The sequence below is a fragment of the Mesoplodon densirostris genome, chromosome 3 (genome assembly GCF_025265405.1).
Source record: "Mesoplodon densirostris isolate mMesDen1 chromosome 3, mMesDen1 primary haplotype, whole genome shotgun sequence".
Taxonomy (NCBI): domain Eukaryota; kingdom Metazoa; phylum Chordata; class Mammalia; order Artiodactyla; family Ziphiidae; genus Mesoplodon; species Mesoplodon densirostris.
The window spans coordinates 127,478,077-127,497,973 of NC_082663.1; the positions used below are offsets into that span (position 1 = coordinate 127,478,077).

At 36.9% G+C, this 19,897-nt stretch overlaps 1 protein-coding gene across 9 annotated transcripts in view; it reads left to right on the top strand.

Annotated features, from left to right (window-relative positions):
- The window catches only part of FBXO38 (F-box protein 38), a 55,119-nt gene that overhangs the window by 3,422 nt on the left and 31,800 nt on the right, over positions 1-19,897 (top strand). For all 9 annotated transcript variants that reach the window (XM_060093595.1, XM_060093594.1, XM_060093598.1 and 6 more), the window contains exons 2-9: positions 4,235-4,424; positions 8,214-8,347; positions 11,399-11,562; positions 11,772-11,937; positions 14,329-14,466; positions 15,644-15,781; positions 17,701-17,794; positions 18,814-18,944. In XM_060093595.1, coding sequence (XP_059949578.1) covers positions 4,297-4,424; positions 8,214-8,347; positions 11,399-11,562; positions 11,772-11,937; positions 14,329-14,466; positions 15,644-15,781; positions 17,701-17,794; positions 18,814-18,944 — 1,093 coding nt within the window. In that variant the 5' untranslated portion in view covers positions 4,235-4,296. The remainder of the gene's footprint in view (positions 1-4,234; positions 4,425-8,213; positions 8,348-11,398; positions 11,563-11,771; positions 11,938-14,328; positions 14,467-15,643; positions 15,782-17,700; positions 17,795-18,813; positions 18,945-19,897) is intronic.

The following is a 19,897-nucleotide window of genomic DNA, read 5'->3' on the forward strand; positions in this document are numbered from 1 at the left end:
CACCTAGTGCTGCAAAATACCGTCTCTGCATACTTATACCCACTTGTTATTTATACTCACCTCTCCCTTACCCTCCATAACTCCTCTGCTAGGCCCGTTCCTATGTGTCACCTTTATCTACTGTTGATAACTGGAATTTCCCCCTTTTCCTCTTTCTACTTGCTGCTGCTTTGGACCTTCTCTACCTTATTGAGTTTCTCAGGTGGTGAGTGGTGATATTTTGGAGATAGGGGTAGGAAGAAACCAAGACATAGAAGACTAGTCATGGCAGTTTTCTATTCTCACCTGCTTTTATCCCTCATCCCACTAAAAGACAAGCAATTGAGAGAGAGCATGCACATATAAGAGACTCCGTCATCACTAGGTCTCTGTCTTCCATGGTGTTTTCTTTTCAAACAGGGATACCAGGCCTCTGTACTCAGTGCCTGGGATGGAATGCTCTCAGCCTAGTCCAGTCATGTATTTCACTTAAGTGATGATGAAGCCAACTTTAGTTGAAACAGTTGTGTGGGGTTTTTTTGTTAGTGTTTGTTTTTTTAAGTAGAGTTTGAATGGTGGTGAGGGAAAATAATTGAGTCCTTGAATGAGCCTTTTATCTCCTTAATATTGCCAGGGGCACCTACTTGGACTGGAGAGGACTGAGGAATTTCCCCCAGCTATGGGTCCTGAACTGTTAAAGCCCCTAGATGGAAGGTGGCGGTCTTATCCTTTACCCCAGCGTTCATCTCCACAAGTCCCTTTCCCACCGAAGCCTTGTAGCAGGGGAGTCACTCCTCCACCTGCTGCCAAATAAGTAGCTCTGTGACCAAGTTTTCAATTCTAGATGTGATATGGGAACTATGTTACAATTTCACCTAAATTTCTCTTGTAGTCCTCTTAATTTAGGCCCTTTGGCAGTAGTGTTAATGCATAGTAGGTTAAATGGATCTTTGTGGGCTTGCTGGAGACTTAACCTAACCTCTCTATAATGTTGTATAATGTCATATCTGTGAGTAAATATTTTTGTGAGTTCTAAACAAGGGAACTTTATATAAACTCAGTGATATTTAAGGTGCAATCTATTGGTTTAAAATTTCAAGTGTATGTTGTGCACTGGAGCTACTAAATCTGATTCACACAAAACCACAGTATTGCAAAATAGGAGCAATAAAAGGTGGAATCATGAGATGAGGGTGGAAATTATTAAGTGGTGTGGATTTGCTGAAGGAAAAGAAGGGGGAAGGCCCAAGAAAGATTTTTACTTAGAGGATGAAATCAAGAACGTGGTGTCCGTGAACGGTTAGAGTTGTCAAAGGTGAGGGTGTAAAAGGTGAAGCATGTGCTAAACAACATAGCTGGAGAATTAATCCATGGTTGGATTGGTCTGTACTGGTTTATAGCCTTGTCAACGTATTTGAATGCCTCAGGGTAGCTAATTGTTATGTGTTCCTATTGGAGTAAAGTATGATTGCATTTTTGCCAGGGTTACAGGCTTGTTGCTGAGATCACTGAGTGCTGTGGTGGCAAAAATAGGAGCGTGAAATGGTTCTTAGCAGCCTTGCAGCTACTGGGCGTGTATGGAATAATGGAAAGACTGATGGATATTCACACATCAGACATGTGTGATTTGTTATCACCCAGTGTCAGGAGATTGAGATTCTCTTCCTTTTCCTGGCAGAGACATGATCAATATAATACTATCCAAGTTGCTATGGGAGAAGCTAATGTTAGTTAAGTCTCACAGGGAGCTCAGAAGAGGAGTTTAGTAGGAGACGTTTTTTCAGAGGACTTAAAGTTTAACTAGATTTTGAAGGCAGAATAGTGGTTTTCCAGGCCAAAAAAAAAAAAAAAAAAAAAAAAAGGAAGGGAAGGACATTCTAGCCAGATTTAATAGCTTACTAGGAATAAAAGATGAATGTTAAACAAATGGATAAACTGGGATACTGGTGTGGCTGGAGTGAGCAAGTGATAAGAAGTGAAAGATGAGACTGGAAAGGTGGCTGGGTCAGGTTGGAAAGATTTTATCTTCTGCAAACTAGGATTTCTTGTAGGCTGATTTGGTTTCTGTTTGATCATGTGTATTAAATTTCTTTAAAAACAAATTCAGTGAACTGTAGCTCACGTACCTACTCTTTGCAGAATTCCTTAAGTCCATACTACTAACTGCCTGTTGATGTTAATCCACACAGAATTCTAAAAACTTCTTGGTTTCCCAGGCCATAGCTGATTAGAAGCAGCAAATTAGAGGTGTGTATGTGTGTGTGTGTGTTTGGGTGGAGTGCAGGGAGAAGCAAGCATGCTGACACCTCTCAGAAGTCACAGTGCATAACCTTTTAGTGAGGGAAGAAGAGACCAGAAAACACAGACACAGACACACACACACACACTCACACACACACACACACAAGAAATAAAAGAATTCACTTAGCCTTGTAGTTTGCTCCCATATGCTGCTGAAGCAAAGGAACCCCAGGAACTCCATGTAGCTCAGGAGTCCCTGAGACTATATTGCAGAATATAATGTATATTCAAATGATAACCTCAGGTCATCAAGGAAAGGTTACACTTTTATTGCAACTCTGTAAGAAAATGGAAGCATGGGGTCCACTTTAGAAACTTTTGATAGTAACAGATTATAATAAAGAAAAAGCATTGGTGCATAAAAGGGAGCAAACACTGTTTAATCCAGAGATTGACAGATTTGCGACAGCAATTCTTTGCATCACTTCAGCATGATTAAGCTCTGAACTCTACAGTTCTCTCACTTTGAATCCAGATAAGTTTTCCGAATTTTACCAGAGATAATTGATAATGCTATTTAAAGGACACTGTTTTCACATAGTTCCCTCTTAACCTGATCTGCAAAATAAAACAAACCTCTGGGCAGAAGTTCGCTCATCTGACTTTTATGTTATTTCCCCCACTCCGTTCCTCCTCCTTTCTCTTCTTCCTCCCTCACTAAAGCTTATTTTAAAAACAAACAAAACATACATCTGATACAAAAGTGAATTAACCTCTGCTCCTTAATACTTATGGGAGAGGGAGAGGGAGAAGGGTTGTTTTATTCTTCCTCTGAAATTGCATGTAAAGTTAAGTAGTTTTTTTGGTTATTGCTTTTTGTGGAGAAGGTTAATAGATTTTTTAAATAAAATTCATAAAGGGATATGTGACCCACCAGTGAAATCTGATCCCCTCACTTTATAGGTGGGAGAAGGAAGAATTTAAAAGGTGATTCAAGTTCATAGAAGTAGTTTGTGGCAGATCCAGGACTAGAATCCAAGAGTCTTCTCCTTTCTGCTGTGTTAGGGGCAGTCCCAGAATCACCGGCTCCTGGAGTTGGGAGGGGTTTTGTTTGTCTAGTTTAATCTTATCTTACATATGAGGAATTTGATGCTTGTTGAAATTGAGTGAATTAGCTAGGAAGCAACAGAGTACGAATAGAATCCAGGACTCCTGGAGATGGAAACAACCTAAGTGTCCATCATCGGATGAATGGATAAAGAAGATGTGGCACATATATACAATGGAATATTACTCAGCCATAAAAAGAAATGAAATTGAGCTATTTGTAATGAGGTGGATGGACATAGAGTCTGTCATACAGAGTGAAGTAAGTCAGAAAGAGAAAGACAAATACTGTATGCTGACACATATATATGGAATTTAAGAAAAAAATGTCATCAAGAACATAGGGGTAAGACAGGAATAAAGACACAGACCTACTAGAGCATGGACTTGAGGATATGGGGAGGGGGAAGGGTAAGCTGTGACAGAGTGAAAGAGCGGCATGGACATATATACACTACCAAACGTAAGGTAGATAGCTAGTGGGAAGCAGCCGCATAGCACAGGGAGATCAGCTCGGTTCTTTGTGACCGCCTGGAGGGGTGGGATAGGGAGGGTGGGAGGGAGACGCAAAAGGGAGGGGATATGGGAACATATGTATATGTATAACTGATTAAATTTGTAAAATAAAAAAAATAAAAAATAAATAAAAAAAAAAAGAATCCAGGACTCCTGATTCCTTGGATTTTTGCTCATTCTAAGTAATGCATTTTTATCTCTACTGCTCTTCAGAAAAAAGATGTTCTGTGCCTTTTGTGTAGTATTTTTATTAATTTGAATGTAGTCTGTACCATTGTAATAGCACTACCTTTGTGTGTCTGTATTCTAAAATAAGCATTGTTTTACCAAGATAATTTCTGCATCTGGGTTTGGTGTGTTTTAGTCTACTCTAATCACTGCTTGCTTTCAGGTCTTTGAACTCAAGTAACCAAAAGGGGAGATTTGCTCTTTGATACTGGAGATAACGCAGCAATGGGTCCACGAAAGAAAAGTGTTAAAACGTGTCTCATGAACAATGATATTCCTGAAGAAACAATATCAGATGAAACAAAGGACTATATGAATCAACTTTCACATGAAGTGCTTTGCCATATTTTTAGGTAAGATTTTGTTTGGTTGATTTTCACCTACATGGAATGTATAGTATAAGTAGGAGCAAATGCTAGAGCTATGCTGTCCAATATGGTAGTCACTAGCCACATGTGGCATTTAAATTAAATTAAAGACCCAGTATGGCTAGTGGCTACAGTATAGGACAGCACAGACAGTGAAGATAGAGAATATTTCCTTTATTGGAGAAAGTTTTATTGGGCATCCATTATCTAGACTGTGTTAACATTCCAGGCTTCTTGGAATTCTTACTGACTGATAGATTTGTTGACTTTTATTATTACAGTACCTTGTGTGTATGATATAAAGTAGTGTTTCTGACTTTTGGATTACAATCCACAGTGAGAAACACATTTTGCTCTGTGTGCACATACACAAAAGGAAATGAAAAAAGTTTTGTGAAATAATACCCATCATTGGTATATACAGTGCACACATTAAAGTTGTTTTGAGGTAAATTTTTTTCAAAATCCTTTTTTAAAATTATATTTTTATCTAAACTGTATTATAACAATTGTTAAAGAAACCAGAGACAAAACCAAAAAAACAACCAATGAAACCCTTTCATTATAGTTTCTCCTGCTCTCTTCTTTCATTATCCACTCAAATAAACACATCCTAATATACTTTGTCTCTGGAATGAGAGACCAGAGTTTGATCCTGAGTCTCTCATTTACTATCTCTGGACCAGTGATAGAAAAAAAGATGTTATTATAAGGATTCAATGAGATAATGCTTTTAAAGCACTCAGTACACTGCATGGCATAAACACTTGGTAAGTGTTAATGGTTATATTGTGTTGTGCCTTTTTTCATATTGCTGCATGGTCATCATAATTATCATTTTAGTCACTGCTTTCTATTCCACTGACTATGACATGATAATTACCTTTTCTTGTATTCTTTCGTCTCTATTGTTTCTAATTTTTCTCTTATATAATGCAACTAACTTATCTAAGCATCTGAATTTTCCATTATTTTAGATTATTTCCCTAGGGGAGATTTCCATATATGAAGTTGCTAGAAAAGTTTTGAATTTTTTAAAAATTATTGAATATTTGCAGATTAAGAAGTTTTAAAATCGTGATAGCAGAGTTATTTTAGGGAACTATGGGCACTTTATTTTTCTTTTCCAGTATAAATTTGTATTAGTCTTTATCTTCTGCAGTTTGTTATTATGTGACACAGTGCAGTTTCTGTTCAGTTCTATCTGGGAATAGAAGGCCCAATTAAAATAATAGACTTTTTTTTAACATAATAGGATAATGCTAAAGTTCATCTGGCAGGAAAAATTCTGTAGCCAAAATTTTTCAGAAAAAGAGTCTAACCCTACTAGATGTTCAAATGTATTCTAAAATACACAATAATTAAAGATTTGGTACGGGAGAAGATAGCCAGACAGTTGGGTAAAACAAACTCCATATATAGGCTCCATATGTAGATTCAAATATACGTGGGGATCTAGTTTATGATAAACTTGGTATTCACATCAGTGAGGAAAAGCTGAGTGGATTATTCAGTGATGATGTCACAACCTAAAAACATTTGAAGAAAATAATAAAAGCATGTTCTCTCTCTCATATCTGACAACTATATTCTAAATGTATCAGTGAATTAAACAATGAAGCTATTAAAATACTAGAGGAAAGCATAGGTAAAATTGTTTCTAGGGATGTGTGTTAGATGTTTGTTGACTAATGGTAGGGCATATTATGAACAAATTTGATCATATTTTAAATTGAGAGTGGATTCGATTTTGCAGTTCAAACAGAATATAACAGTAGAAGGAGTGGAATCAAATAGAAGGATGTTACCCTGGTTATAATGAAAAAAACATGCAGCAAATTGGCAGAATGTAAGGAGAACTGTGAACTAAGCTGAGTACTTGAATATGGTATTCTAAAAATAAACATTTATTTTTAGGCTTCTAAAGTTTTTATCTGAGGACTCATTTTGTAGTCCTGTAATAACCATTTAGCATGTTTTCATGAAACAAGAAAAACCATGGCTTCCTTAAAAGAAACTTAATCTTTGCTGTACCTGCCATGTTAAACACATCTTTTCTAAAATATGTTTGATCTGCCTTTTGAACTCCAACTTTTTGACTATGTATCTGTGGAGTAAAAATACATTCTTTTTCTGAGGGCAAATATAAAATAATCTCCGTAAGATTACTGATGTTTGTATTTCAAGGGAGTATAATATTAACTCAGGCAAATACTTTGGATAAAAATCAGTGATTTGTGGGAAAAAGTTTTAGTGGCAAAACTTGATTTAGAAAACAAATTCAGTTTTTCATTGTTTATAAAGTGTATAGTTATATAGCTTCTGAAAAGTATCCTCATATCTAAGTTATGGAAACTGTAAATTAAGTTGGCAATAATGCTTTTTTGGTAGAGAATTTGACTTTATTTTATTCTCTTTATTTAAATAGTTATAAAGGAGAATGCAGAGGGGCCAGAGGTAGAAAAAAATAGAGCAGAGAAATATTCAGCAGGTATACCTGTACTTTCCTTTAGAATTAGCTGAATTTTTAGGAAATAGACCGAACTGTTGACATCCTTGCTCTTCCTCTCTCAAATTATTAAGCTGTTGACTTTTTTCTGGTTAACTTTTCTGAGCCAATTTCACCACTTGTAAAGTGGAATAACAATAGCACCTACTATATCAATGAGGGTTGTAGCAGGAGATAAGATACCCTCAGCTGGAATTTGAAGGTAACTTAATGAAGGGATCATTCAGAGAGGTGTAGGTAGGGTTAAGGGAACGAGGAAGAGATGCTGAAGCTTCATTCAGCTAAGGGACTAGCAATAGCAGAAAGCCTTTGCCCTGCCTTCCATTGGCCAAAGTCACCTCATAGCCAGAGGGTTGGGGAACACAGCAGAACAGAGAAGGGAAGAAAAAGGATTGGGGGAGGGCTGTGTTGCAAACAGGAAAAGAACCTAGCTTGCAAAAGTTGTGAAACAGTGACTGTAGTACAGTGTCTGTGACACAATACCAGCTCAATAAAGGGTAGCTTTTGCCTTTTTTTTTTTTTTTTAAATTAACCTAGGTCTGTTGAGAGAGATATATATATATTGGTATTACTGGAAACAGAACAAAAGTAGAGGTTAGTTGAAAAGCTTCATGAAGGAAGAGATAACAGGGGAGGTCGGAAGAAAAGGAAATTGTAATTCAGATGAGTGTTTTCACTTAATGCTTATGCAGTACTTTTATTAGAGTATGTGATTAAGAGGTAAAAGATCTAGGGGAAAATGTACACTATAAACTTAGTATACATATTTGTTGAAGAAAATTGTAGAGATTCTGGGTGGTGTTGAGCGGGAGCAGAGAGGAATTTTTTTAGCCACTTTAGGAAATGGATTCTGTAAAATCTATGAAAAAATATTGGTTAGGTTCAAATTGATCAGTTCTCTGGTCTTTTGTACATTCCCTTATCACTATACCTTGAAATGTACTGAGATTTTTTTATCCTTCCTTTTTTTTTTTTTTTCTGAGATTTTCTTTGTCCTTAAAAACTTAAAAGGAGAAAGGCAGGATTTATCAAATGCTCTATGGAGGGAGCTCCACACTTTCTTTGGATGCTTGAGTATTTGCTGATTTTTTTTTTTTTTTTTTAGTAAAAAGGTATGTATGCATGTTAATCTTAAAACTCGGTGAATATTACTACAGTCTTATTTTATTTGAGGGACAGGAGAATGGAGGAAGGAAAAAAATAACCTGTCAGTGAGATGAAGTACTTACCCACTTGATAAATATGAGTTTCTTTCTCTTACAAAGGTACCTCCCTCTGCAGGATATCATGTGTATGGAATGTCTTTCCCGGAAGCTAAAGGAAGCAGTCACCCTATATCTGAGAGTTGTGAGGGTAGTGGATCTTTGTGCAGGGCGATGGTGGGAATACATGCCGAGTGGTAAGTAAATTTAGCCTGTAATGTACAGTGGAGCCCCACTGGAAACTACTAATAACGTTCCCATCAAAAGCTACTTGTTGCTTTGGGATAGGCAATCTAGGCACCTTGTAGGGAGGGAGGCAGGATTTTATCTAAATTTTTTAGGTTGATGAAATGAGTTTTGCCTGAGGCTTTACTGTTTTAGTGGTCTGTTTTCATTTCCTACTCCTTAAGAAACTACATCAGTCTATTACACAAATATATGATTGGAGAATACATATTGAGCCTTTGATTAGCTGAGTATATGTCTGTCACATTTGACAAAGCGTCCTTTCTTCCATGATGCAGGTTTTCATGCACCCTCTGGTTAAACAGTTATTTATCAATTTTTGTAAAGCTGCTCTAGTTGTAGGTCACAGAAATTGCACTTCTGGAACTTTCATTTCTTTGGCACTTTTAAAAGGCCTGTGCTAGGTCTTGGAGATTTCTCAAATAATGCATTGGCCTTGCATGTGAAGAACTCAAAGTTAGTACCCTAACCACAACAAATGGACCTCAGGTAAAGAGACCACCAGAAAAGGAAGTTCATGACTTTAGTTAAGCAGAGCATACCTCAAAGGGAAGAAATAATATTAAGGGCTAATCAGGCTTCTTTTCAGTTAATACCAACCTGTTAATTATGTCACTTTAGTTAATGTTGTTTAGCAATTTTGATTATCTTTTTAAACTACCTTTCATCAACAATATTCAGATCCTGATATTTTGAAAATGTGATGAAGCTGTGGTGCTGGGCAAAGGGGAGGGGTCCTTAATAGAAGTGAAGGGCTGAGGAGATAATTGTCTTCTTCTGTTCTATTGTGTGGAACAGAACAGACTGCCTCTGAAACACTGAGATATTGTACAGTTTGGGGTGCTGCATAACCTTTCAAGAGGGTCATCAGTCAACTGATAACTGTTATCAGTTGGCCAGAGTTATCACTATATCTTTTTGTGAAGAACACTGCAGAGACTTGAGGCTAGAACATAGCTCGATGGGAAGCAAAGCACATTTGTCTTCAAATACTTTAAAGAAACTATCGTAAGGGAAAAGCATTCATCATATTGCAGAGACAGCAGGAAAGAAAAAATCAGGGCAATGTGAAAAGGACTGTCATTTCTTTTATTAGATTTTCTTTAACAGAGGTTAGGCCAGTAGGACATATGGACATGGGGTTAATGCACTACATAAAGAGATAGGATAGCAGAGCTCCCATGTGGTGCAATCTTACAATTAAAATCTCTGCCCCGTATCAAATTAGAAAAGAATTTGTCTGCACATTGCTGGCTTCTTTTAGACTGTGATAAATATCTGTGAGCCCAAGACTTCCCATCACTGCCACAAATATAAAAGAGAGTCAAAGCAAAGTCTCTATAGCCTAGAATAGAGTCTTACTAACCCTGCTTTGCTAATGCCACCTTGGTCTGGTCTCTGGAGTTTATACCCTGATTCTCTATATAATAATGCTAAATAAGGTTTTTATATAGCACTTTATGGTTTACATATGTGATTTCTTTGGACTCTCAGACCATCTCTGTAAAGAAGGTGGAGAGAGGCAATGTGTAATGTACAACAACAGAGGATGGACATTGGCAAAGGTCACATTCATTTTTTACATTTTTAAATGGGGTGATAAACCTTTTCATTGGGTTGTGAGAGTAGATATGTAAAATGATTAACACATTGAATGGTTTAGTAGAGTTACTGTATAAGACAATAATAAGAACTGTTATTATAATTAGAGAGACCAGGTAATCTCTTGAGGTCCCTTCTTACTCTTCATTTTTTCGTGAATCTGAAGCTAACATAGCCTGTAGCCTGTACAAGTAGAACTAGCCCTGTACAAGTAGAACAACTTTTGAAAACTGTAGTAAGACGTAATGGTTTGGGACTAATTTTTTTTTTTTTTTTTTTTTTTTTTTTTTTTTTTTTTTGCGTGGTACGCGGGCCTCTCGCTGTTGTGGCCTCTCCCATTGCACGGCACAGGCTCCGGACGCACAGGCTTAGCGGCCATGGCTCACGGACCTAGCCGCTCCACGGCATGTGGGATCTTCCCGGACCAGGGCACGAACCCGTGTCCCCTGCATTGGCAGGCGGACTCTCAACCACTGCGCCACCAGGGAAGCCCTGGGACTTCATTTTTATTCTTGAAAATTAATATTTTTATTTATCATTAGTGAGTAGACAGTTAGCTTTCTGATGGCCTCCATTAAAAACAAAAAGTAAGATAATAAAATATCATCAGTATGAGACTTATCTCCTTACTTACCGCACCAGCAACTTGTACTGTGGAAGTAACCTGTATCTTTCTCTTGCCATCTGGTTGTTTCCCACTGTGGAGCACAGCTGGCCTCTCAGATAAATAGTCTGTCAGTTCAGCATCCTTGTAGTTTGGATTGCTTATGCTCTTTTAGTTAACTTGCATCCATCTTTTTCAAAAGAATGAATTGTCTAAAATGTCCTGGAAATGATAGTTAAACACAGGATAAAGTAATTATTGGGAAATGGGTAACTAAGAGAACCCAGTTTGAGATGGGATTTGGGTTAGAACTGTGAGCTTCCTGAAAATGGGGATCCTATCTTACTTATTTTTTTAGTTGTGACCTCTATAGAGCCTAGAGGTTTTATGGACCAGAGAGTACCTTTGGGGGAGGAGGGTGGTGGCCAGAAAGGTTGTCCGTCCTCACACATCAGTCAAATAGGTCCAAGTCATCTGGGCTAAAAGTGTGTTGTTAGTTGAAGATTTCTGTGCCTTAAAAGCAGGAGCAACAACAAAAAAGAAAATAGTAAATTAAAAGTTTCAGCTGTAAAGTATCAACTCAGAGTAAGTGGTGTTCCTGACACATTTCCTCTGTTACTAAGGGAAATATTTTTTGTTTACCCATTTGTTCAGCTGTAGTATTAGCTTTATGAAAATTTTAAAAGGAAATCTCTTGTTTTGTTGTTGTTTTAACTTTTGATAAAAATTACAAGTGCCTATAAATATTGAACAACAGAAAGATGAACTTGGCTCTAAATACTTGTGAACTTCTTAGGCTTCACAGATTCCAGTTTTCTGACACTATTGAAGAAGATGCCAGATGTTGAACAGCTATATGGCCTTCACCCTAGATACCTTGAGAGGCGAAGGGTACGGGGCCATGAGGCTTTTAGCATTCCAGGAGTTCTGGAAGCTTTGCAGGCATGCCCGAACTTAGTGGTGAGTACACCTGGTTGAACATTTGACATCAACTAATTGATGAGATATTAAATTAAAAGAATGATAGAACATGTTCAGTCACATGAAAATTTCATCCACAACGAACTTTTAAGTTCCACTGCATACTTAGCATCTTATGATACAGAAATAGAAGCTTTGGATGCTAAATTAAAAGCCTTTCTTGTGTTTGCTTTGGCATTATTCTGTAGGGTGTGGAAACTTCTCACTTGGAATTGGTAGAATCTATTTGGACATACATGCCACATGTTCATATTTTGGGGAAGTTTCGTAATCGTAATGGAGCATTTCCAATTCCTCCTGAAAATAAACTGAAAATTCCTGTAGGAGCCAAAATCCAAACTTTACATTTAGTTGGTGAGTACATGTTTCTTGGGTTGCTTGTGACTCCTTGAAATGCCATACAACTGAATATTCACTGAAAGGGAACAATGAGGATTTTAGAAACGGCTTTGCTGATTGATGATGGCAAAAGAAATGCTTGTGAGACGTGTATACAATTTTAGATTTCCCGTTAAAGGGCCCCAGGGAGTGGGGGGTTGGCGGCGGACAGGTAGGTGAGGGAACTACTATTTCACAACCAATCTGATCCCGTTTTGATAGGCAGTTTGGGTAGTTTTGAAGGTTGTTGGGGTTTTTTTGTTTGTTTGTTTCTTTTTTGAATGAGCCAGAATCCTGCCCTTGTTCTCAGATATCCACCTTTTGCTCCTAGTTCTACCCTCTAGAGGGGAGTTCTCCAGTACAACCTTCTGTGGTGATAGAAATGTCCTATATTTGTACTATCGCATATGGTACCTACTGTAGCCAGTGAAACAGAGGAACTGAATTTTTAAATTTTATTTTATGTTTGTTTATCAAATAGCCACAGGTAGCTAGTGGCTACTTTATTATCCTGCTCAGCTCTAGAACATCACAGAATAAAAAATCTTAGATAACTCTAAGTTTACTTGTATCTTCTCCAAGCAGAAAATTGCCCCTCTTTCTTCAACCCAGAGCTGATGGAAAACTCTGCCACTTCCCTTTTTCCTGAGAAATGGAGAGGGAGTGGTCTTTTTCCAAAGGCACCTTGTTTGCAATGGTCACAGTGTTCATTCTCCATCTAAATATTCTCTGAAATTGTATCCTAATAATTTCAACCTAAGTAAATGATAAGAACAGATATTTTCTCAAATTTAATTTGTCATCTTTGGCTTAGATTGCTGAAAGGAATTTTGGGGGACTCCTGTTACTATAGTCTGACTATTAATATTTATTAAATATTTTCTTTAAAATATACATATTGAGTATCTCCTGTACCTTATTGCACGTATTGGGGATGGCCCTGAAGAACTGGGTATTTCTGAAACTGGGTCAGGTGGTGAAGGGAGAGCAGCAGGGATGATAAGGACTAGGTCTTAAATAAGTCTTAGTGTGCAATTATGGGAGAAGAGCAAAGCTCTCTAGCAACCCTTCATTTACAAGATCGAGGAGTGGTTCCGATGAAGGAGTTGGATGTCTAGTTTGAATTCAGACTTTTAGATAATAAAGGGATTCTGTAATATCTAAAGTTTATAATATAAGCTCTGTAAGGTCAGAGACTGTTTTTATATCTTTATATTTTCCATGATGCCTGTCACAGTTCATTGCAAATATAATAAGTACTTGGTAAATTTTGTTGAAATGCATTTAATTCATTTGATTAATTCAACAGTTTAACACTGTTACAGTGATACAAATGTGTATAGTAAATTAATGAAAATGCTGGGGAAGACAGGTAATTGTGTCCTTTGTTTATAGAATGGATTTGGGGTAAAGTGTGGATTGGGCATAGAATATAACTGTCTTGTCTGGATCTGTCTCACCCTTGCTACCCTTGGGTTTCCTAGTCGGAGCTACCACCATCATGGTAGATACTAAATGTACCTTTGTGAGTTTTGCATCTTGAGTCCCAATCTGTACCTCACTTCTTCTGCTTTTCTTCCTTTGGACTAATCCCCAATTAGTACAGTGTTTATGCATAGTTTAGTACTAAAGCCAACTATGTTTTTTTTGCATGGACCAGGTTAAGGGGTAATCCTTACAGTAGGAGCATTCTGCAGAATTTAGCTTTCAAAGAACCAACAATTTAAGTACTCCCAATTTTGCTTTCTCTAGTTGCTATTGCTAGCAGGGCTTCTACTGACTCAAGGTTAAAAGTTATATTAAACTGGTTTTGCCAGCTACTGCTTTTTAAATGCCATCACCCTGGATCCTTGTATTTCTGTCCGAGAATTGTGTCACTTCTTAGCTGTTCCCTAGTCTACAGTGTTTAGACTCTTGGACAGGTTCCTCAAACTGCTTCGTACCATAGGAGTTTTCAAGTGACCCATGCTCTGTCTCCTTCCATATCTCCTGACTTATCCTCCCACTCTACATCCCCTTTCTTCCAGAAATGGTCCTCTGCAGGTATGATTCCTAGTAACTCTGGAAGAGTTAGAGTTGCAAGAAAAACTTATGTGTATAAAATGTAGAAGTACTTTTTAAATCCCATCTTCCCATATGCCTTTTCTAAAGAAATAATAGTCTGTTTATTGTTTTCTTAAATTGTTCTTTACAAGCCTGTTTTAAATAAACTTATCTTCCTACGTGTTAATTAGGTAATTTGTTCTGATGAAAATATTCAGGAAGGATATATTGTTAACTTGAAAAATAGACTATTGAACTTATACACAGAATACAGAGTCTTTTAGTGGTTTTCTTGTTTTTTATTTTTTTGTATATGTGCTTTAGGGGTGAATGTTCCTGAAATTCCTTGTATCCCAATGCTAAGGCACCTTTATATGAAGTGGGTAAGACTCACTAAACCACAGCCATTCAAAGATTTTCTTTGCATCAGCTTACGAACTTTTGTCATGAGGAACTGTGCAGGTAAGGGTACATAGTTGTGGTGGAATTATACACATACTATTCTAAAAATGTCCTAAGGCAAACTCCATAGCTACATTTGTAAGTGAAATTATATTATGCTATTACTGTTTATGTTTGTAACTTACCTTATGAAGGTAAATGTACTTTTTGTTTTAAAGACAGTAGACATATGATTTGTCTTTGACCCTTAGCAGAAAAAATAAGGTGTCAAAATGTCTCTACATATTTCTTATAGGCACTTTTTATAGGATTGTTTTAATAAATTTTTTTTTACTTTCTTTGTCTCTGGCCTCCTGATCATTCTGCATGTAAATAGTTGTCTGACCTAATCTACCTTAAAGCATAAAACACTGCTTTTATGATACTACTTTTCTGTTCTGAAACCTTCAGTACTTCTGTTGCCCTAGTGTGTCAAGTGGGAACTGTTTTGCTTTGCTTCAGAGTTCATAATACCCAGGGCCCCTCTTCATATCCTTATTTCAGACTCCTTTCCAAGGTACTCCTTTTATTGTCAGGCCTGCTTACTCACTGTTCCCAAACAGCCATACCAGCTCTCGCCTGAGTGTTTTTCTGTATTATTGTTTCCTTGTCCTGAGGTTTACACTTCCTTCTTCCTCTTCACTTGTATACATTTTTGAAGTTTTGTTCTTCAAACTTTCTTCTCCTTTTTCTTTTGTATGTAGTATATCAGATCTTATTTTTGTACCTGATATGTTCTGCCGTTTTATCTTTTTTATAATTATTCATGTTAGTTTTATGTTTGAATAAGTTGCAAGCTCTTTGATGGATAGGATCCTATCTTTTGTCATCTTCCATAACACCTAATATAACACTGGTCACATAGAGAGATGTTTAAGTCATTGAGCTGTTTGTTAGAGTGAAGGATCAAATTTTCAGCTTGTCTTTTCCCCTTATTTATTCTGAGCTCAAAACTATTGAAACTTCAGGGAATTTACAAAAAATACTAAATCTCCAACGTTACTGAAAAATCCTTATGCTGAATAAGTATGTGGTTTACAGAACTAATACTTTTTCCAATGAGAAGTATAAATTGCAGAGAGCCAGCCACTTGGCTGTCATTTTCAGACATAGAATTTATAAGTTATTCATTTCAGTTGCTGATTTGAAAAATCATCTTTACAATTTACATTGTTCCATTGAAATTGTCTTTCTCCAGGACCCACAAACTCCTTGAAATATGTCCCTTTAGTAACAGGCTTAGCCTCTGCCCGCAACTTGGAACATTTGGAAATGGTTCGAGTTCCTTTCCTTGGAGGTCTTATCCAACATGTAGTTGAAGACAGTTGGAGATCAGGTATTCATTTTCCTTTAGTTACTAAATATTTAAAAAATCAGTTTAAAATTTATTAAGCTTTTATTTAGCTTCTCTTCTGAGTCTTTATGAAAGAAAATGCTTGTTAGTAACTGTACTTTCTATCTGATGTATGTAGTGAAGAATAAGTAACCATGAGTGTGGCCAGTATTCATTTCCTTTTTTAAGGTTTAAGGTTTAAGTGTTAAACCTTCTCAAAATAGTAGAGTGATAAGGCATGTTTTCTGGCTTGTTAATACTTATTGCTTAGTTAATAACTCATGTTATATTTGGAATCTTTCTGAGAGATGTTAACGGAGATATCCTAGTGCCTTTTGCTGGGAAGAGATGTTTTTTGACTTAGACAACTTAGTTCTACAAAAGAACTTAGACATTAGTAATATTAATCTAACATTTGCTTAATACTTATAGTATATAAAATGTTTTCACGTTTATCAGTTGGATATTAGATCCATCCATCAGATGTTGGCTTTTAAAAGAAAAAAAGATTTTACTTTCTAGCTCCCATAATTATATTTTAAATGATCATACGTAGCATAACGTGCTCCACGTTAATTATCTCCTCACTGCAACAAAAAGACCAAGAAGTTTAGCTATATAGATAATTAATAGTTGGGATCAGAAAATGTAACTGTGAATATCCAAAATATAAATGAAAAATTATCTAGTACCATTGGTAACAAATAGACATTATCATTAATACTGTTAAAATATGAGTAAGTACATTTTTAGCATTTTGTCAGTTAATCAAGTCTGGTGCAAGTGCACTTCATTACATTGTGTGAAGGGGATGGAGACTTCCTCAAGATCAACAGCATAATTTTTATTCCATGGCTCTAGCTAACAGGATAAAGTCAGAAAGGAAAAGAATGCTTGGTGTCAGTTTATTTACCTCTTGTAAAAATAAAAAGTAAAAAATAAATTTAAAAAATGAAAGGAAAAGAAGACCACAGTGCAGTCATTCATTAGAAGACCTGGAGAGAGGTACCAAAAGCTGAGAGTTTGCATAAAGGGCCTAAAAGAGCAGCAGAGACTTTTCTTCCCTAATAAGTGTTTAAGAATGACTCTACCTTATATTTTACTTAAGGAGCCAGCATACCTCACACAATAGTTAATTCCAGATGGTTCATAGATCCAAATGTAAAAAATACAGTTTTTAAAAGAAAACTCAGGAGAACGTCTTCTTGACCTTTGGTAGTCAAAGATTTCTTAAATAGTATACCAAAGAACACTCACCATAAAGAAAAAAATAAGGGCTTCCCTGGTGGCACAGTGGTTGAGAGTCCGCCTGCCGATGCAGGGGACACGGGTTCGTGCTCCGGTCCGGGAGGATCCCACATGCTGCGGAGCGGCTGGGCCCGTGAGCCATGGCCGCTGAGCCTGTGCGTCCGGAGCCTGTGCTCCGCAATGGGAGAGGCCACAACAGTGAGAGGCCCGCGTACCACCAAAAAAAAAAAAAAAAAAAAGAAAGAAAGAAAAAAACTGGTAAAATGTGCTAACGATTTTTTTGTTCATCAAAAGGCATGAGTAAGAGAGTAAAAAGCCAAGCTATAGAGTGAGAGAAGCTATTTGCAATACAGCTAACAGACAAAGGACTTGTATCCAGAAAGAACGAAAATTAGTAAGAAAAAGTCAGAAAACACAATAGGAAAAATGGGAAAACATTTTGAATAGAAAAGATTTTACAAAAGAGGGTATCTAAATGGCCAGTAAACATGAAAACATGATAAATTTCACTAATCATTAGGGAAATGCAAATTAAAACCACAATGTGATATACAAGCACTAAAATGATTACACCTAAACGATTATCATCTAAAGTACGTAGAAATGCTTTACTGACAGTGCTGTGGTCAAATGGAACACTTAACTTGTTTTTGTTCCTTTTCTCCTCTAACTAGGTGGTTTTAGAAATTTGCACACTATTGTTTTGGGAGCTTGCAAAAATGCACTTGAAGTAGATCTTGGTTACCTCATCATCACTGCTGCCCGTAGGTATGTTTCCTCTTCACATTGTGTCTTTTGTCTTAGAATTATGTTTTTTCCTGTTTTATAAAAATTGGTGGGAATATGTGTTTGAAGTTTGAGCATGCCTTTTTCAGATTTAAAATACAAAGGAGTTGTTTAAATAGCAGTAGGTTATCACTTAGTGGGAGTCTACTGTTAGAACTGATGACCAACTGAGCTGCACTCCAGACCTAGCAAGCTTTGAATGGGCGTGGTCTCATCAGAGAAAAACAGTCAATTATCTGGAAGTGCCTGAGACTCCAACAGAAGTCAGCATTGATGCTTTGGTGTCAGCAGCCTGCTCAGGAGCCATTGTTTTAACCTCCAGATGGTTTTCCCAGTTGTTTTAGTTAGTTGGTGATAATATTTGCTATTCAGAAATCAGTGTTACAAGTCAGCTTTTACAGAGTCCTGACCTTTAACATCTTTATATTTTTAACCTATTTTCACATCACTTTATGCCATGTTTACTATTTCCTACATATCAAAAGTCTACCTCTGCTTTTACTTTTATAATACTTAAATTGAATTAACCATTTTTCAATTTATTAAAAAACAAAACTCTTACTTTCCATCAGTAGAATATTAAGAATATAAATAAAACAAAACTGTAAGTTTAAGTGAGTAAATATTGTTACCTACTATAGAACTATATACTCTTTGTTTAAATGGGACTTAATACTAGCCTAAAAAAAATATTAAAGAAATGCCAGATGCAGATTCTTGCCTTGACTTAATCAGGTTTAAGAAAGTACCAGAAAGGATATAAGATTATTACAGTGTAATTCATTATTATTTACTGTAACTTCAGTGTACACGTAAGACGTGCCCGCACTTTATAAAATACTCTTTTAAAGGAAACATCTGATATTTTTTAGTGGAGGGGGGGAAAGTTGTTTGCCTTTGACACTTCAGTAAGATAAACTTCTTTCAGAGCCTTACATTAGGAAGTACCTTTGATTCTGATGGCTTTCATTTTACTTTTATATGTATCTCTTTGTTCATAGGTTACATGAAGTTCGGATCCAGCCTTCCCTAACCAAAGATGGCGTCTTTTCTGCCCTGAAGATGGCAGAGTTGGAGTTCCCCCAGTTTGAAACCCTTCATCTGGGATATGTAGATGAGTTTTTGCTGCAGAGTAAGAATTATCTCATTTAATCCCTAAAATTGTTGTCAGGAACTTACTTGACAAAGTGAACTCTGAATTGGGATGTGCCATTATTTTCTTGAATATAAAACAGCTTAAAATCTTAGGTGCTCTCACTTCTTGAAAAATTTAAACTTGAAGTGTCAGTGATTTTCTTCTTTCTATATTGCCTCTGATTTTAGCATATTATAGAAAGTGTAGTGATTGTCTACCCAAAAGAAGATCCTCATTTACATTTTTTTGTTTTTGTTTTTGTTTCTGTTTGCGGTACGCGGGCCTCTCACTGCTGTGGCCTCTCCCGTTGCGGAGCACAGGCTCTGGACGTGCAGGCCCAGCGGCCATGGCTCACAGGCCCAGCTGCTCAGCGGCATGTGGGATCTTCCCGGACCGGGGCACGAACCCGTGTCCCCTGCATTGGCAGGCAGACTCTCAACCACTGCACCACCAGGGAAGCCCCTCATTTACATTTGATATTGTCTCCCCTTTGCTCCCCAAGTTGCTTTCCTATTCTGCTTCATTTTTTTCACAGAATGTCATCCTTGGTTCCATTTGTTGAATTTGATCTGCCACACTTCTTGAAGCTTTTGATGGTCCTCTCTGATGAGGTCCCATTCCCTGCCCATGCTCTTCATTTCTGTAATAAGCCCACTGGGGGTTCTGGATTTTCCAGATAGTGTAAGCACATAATGGTCAGTATTCGTTTAATGATGATTGCTGTTGGAAGGCTTGTTCACAGCATTTTCTGGAATGTATTTACAATTGGGAACTCATTCCTTTGGGTTTGAATGCATGTCAATTCATTATTCAAACTTTTATTCCACATGACATTAGTCAGACATGCAGAAACATTTAACACCTTCAGCATGTTTTTATTTTTGCAAGAATTAGTTTCTTACCCATGTAATTTGTAACAAGTCTTCTTAAACTCTCACTGTCATACCAGA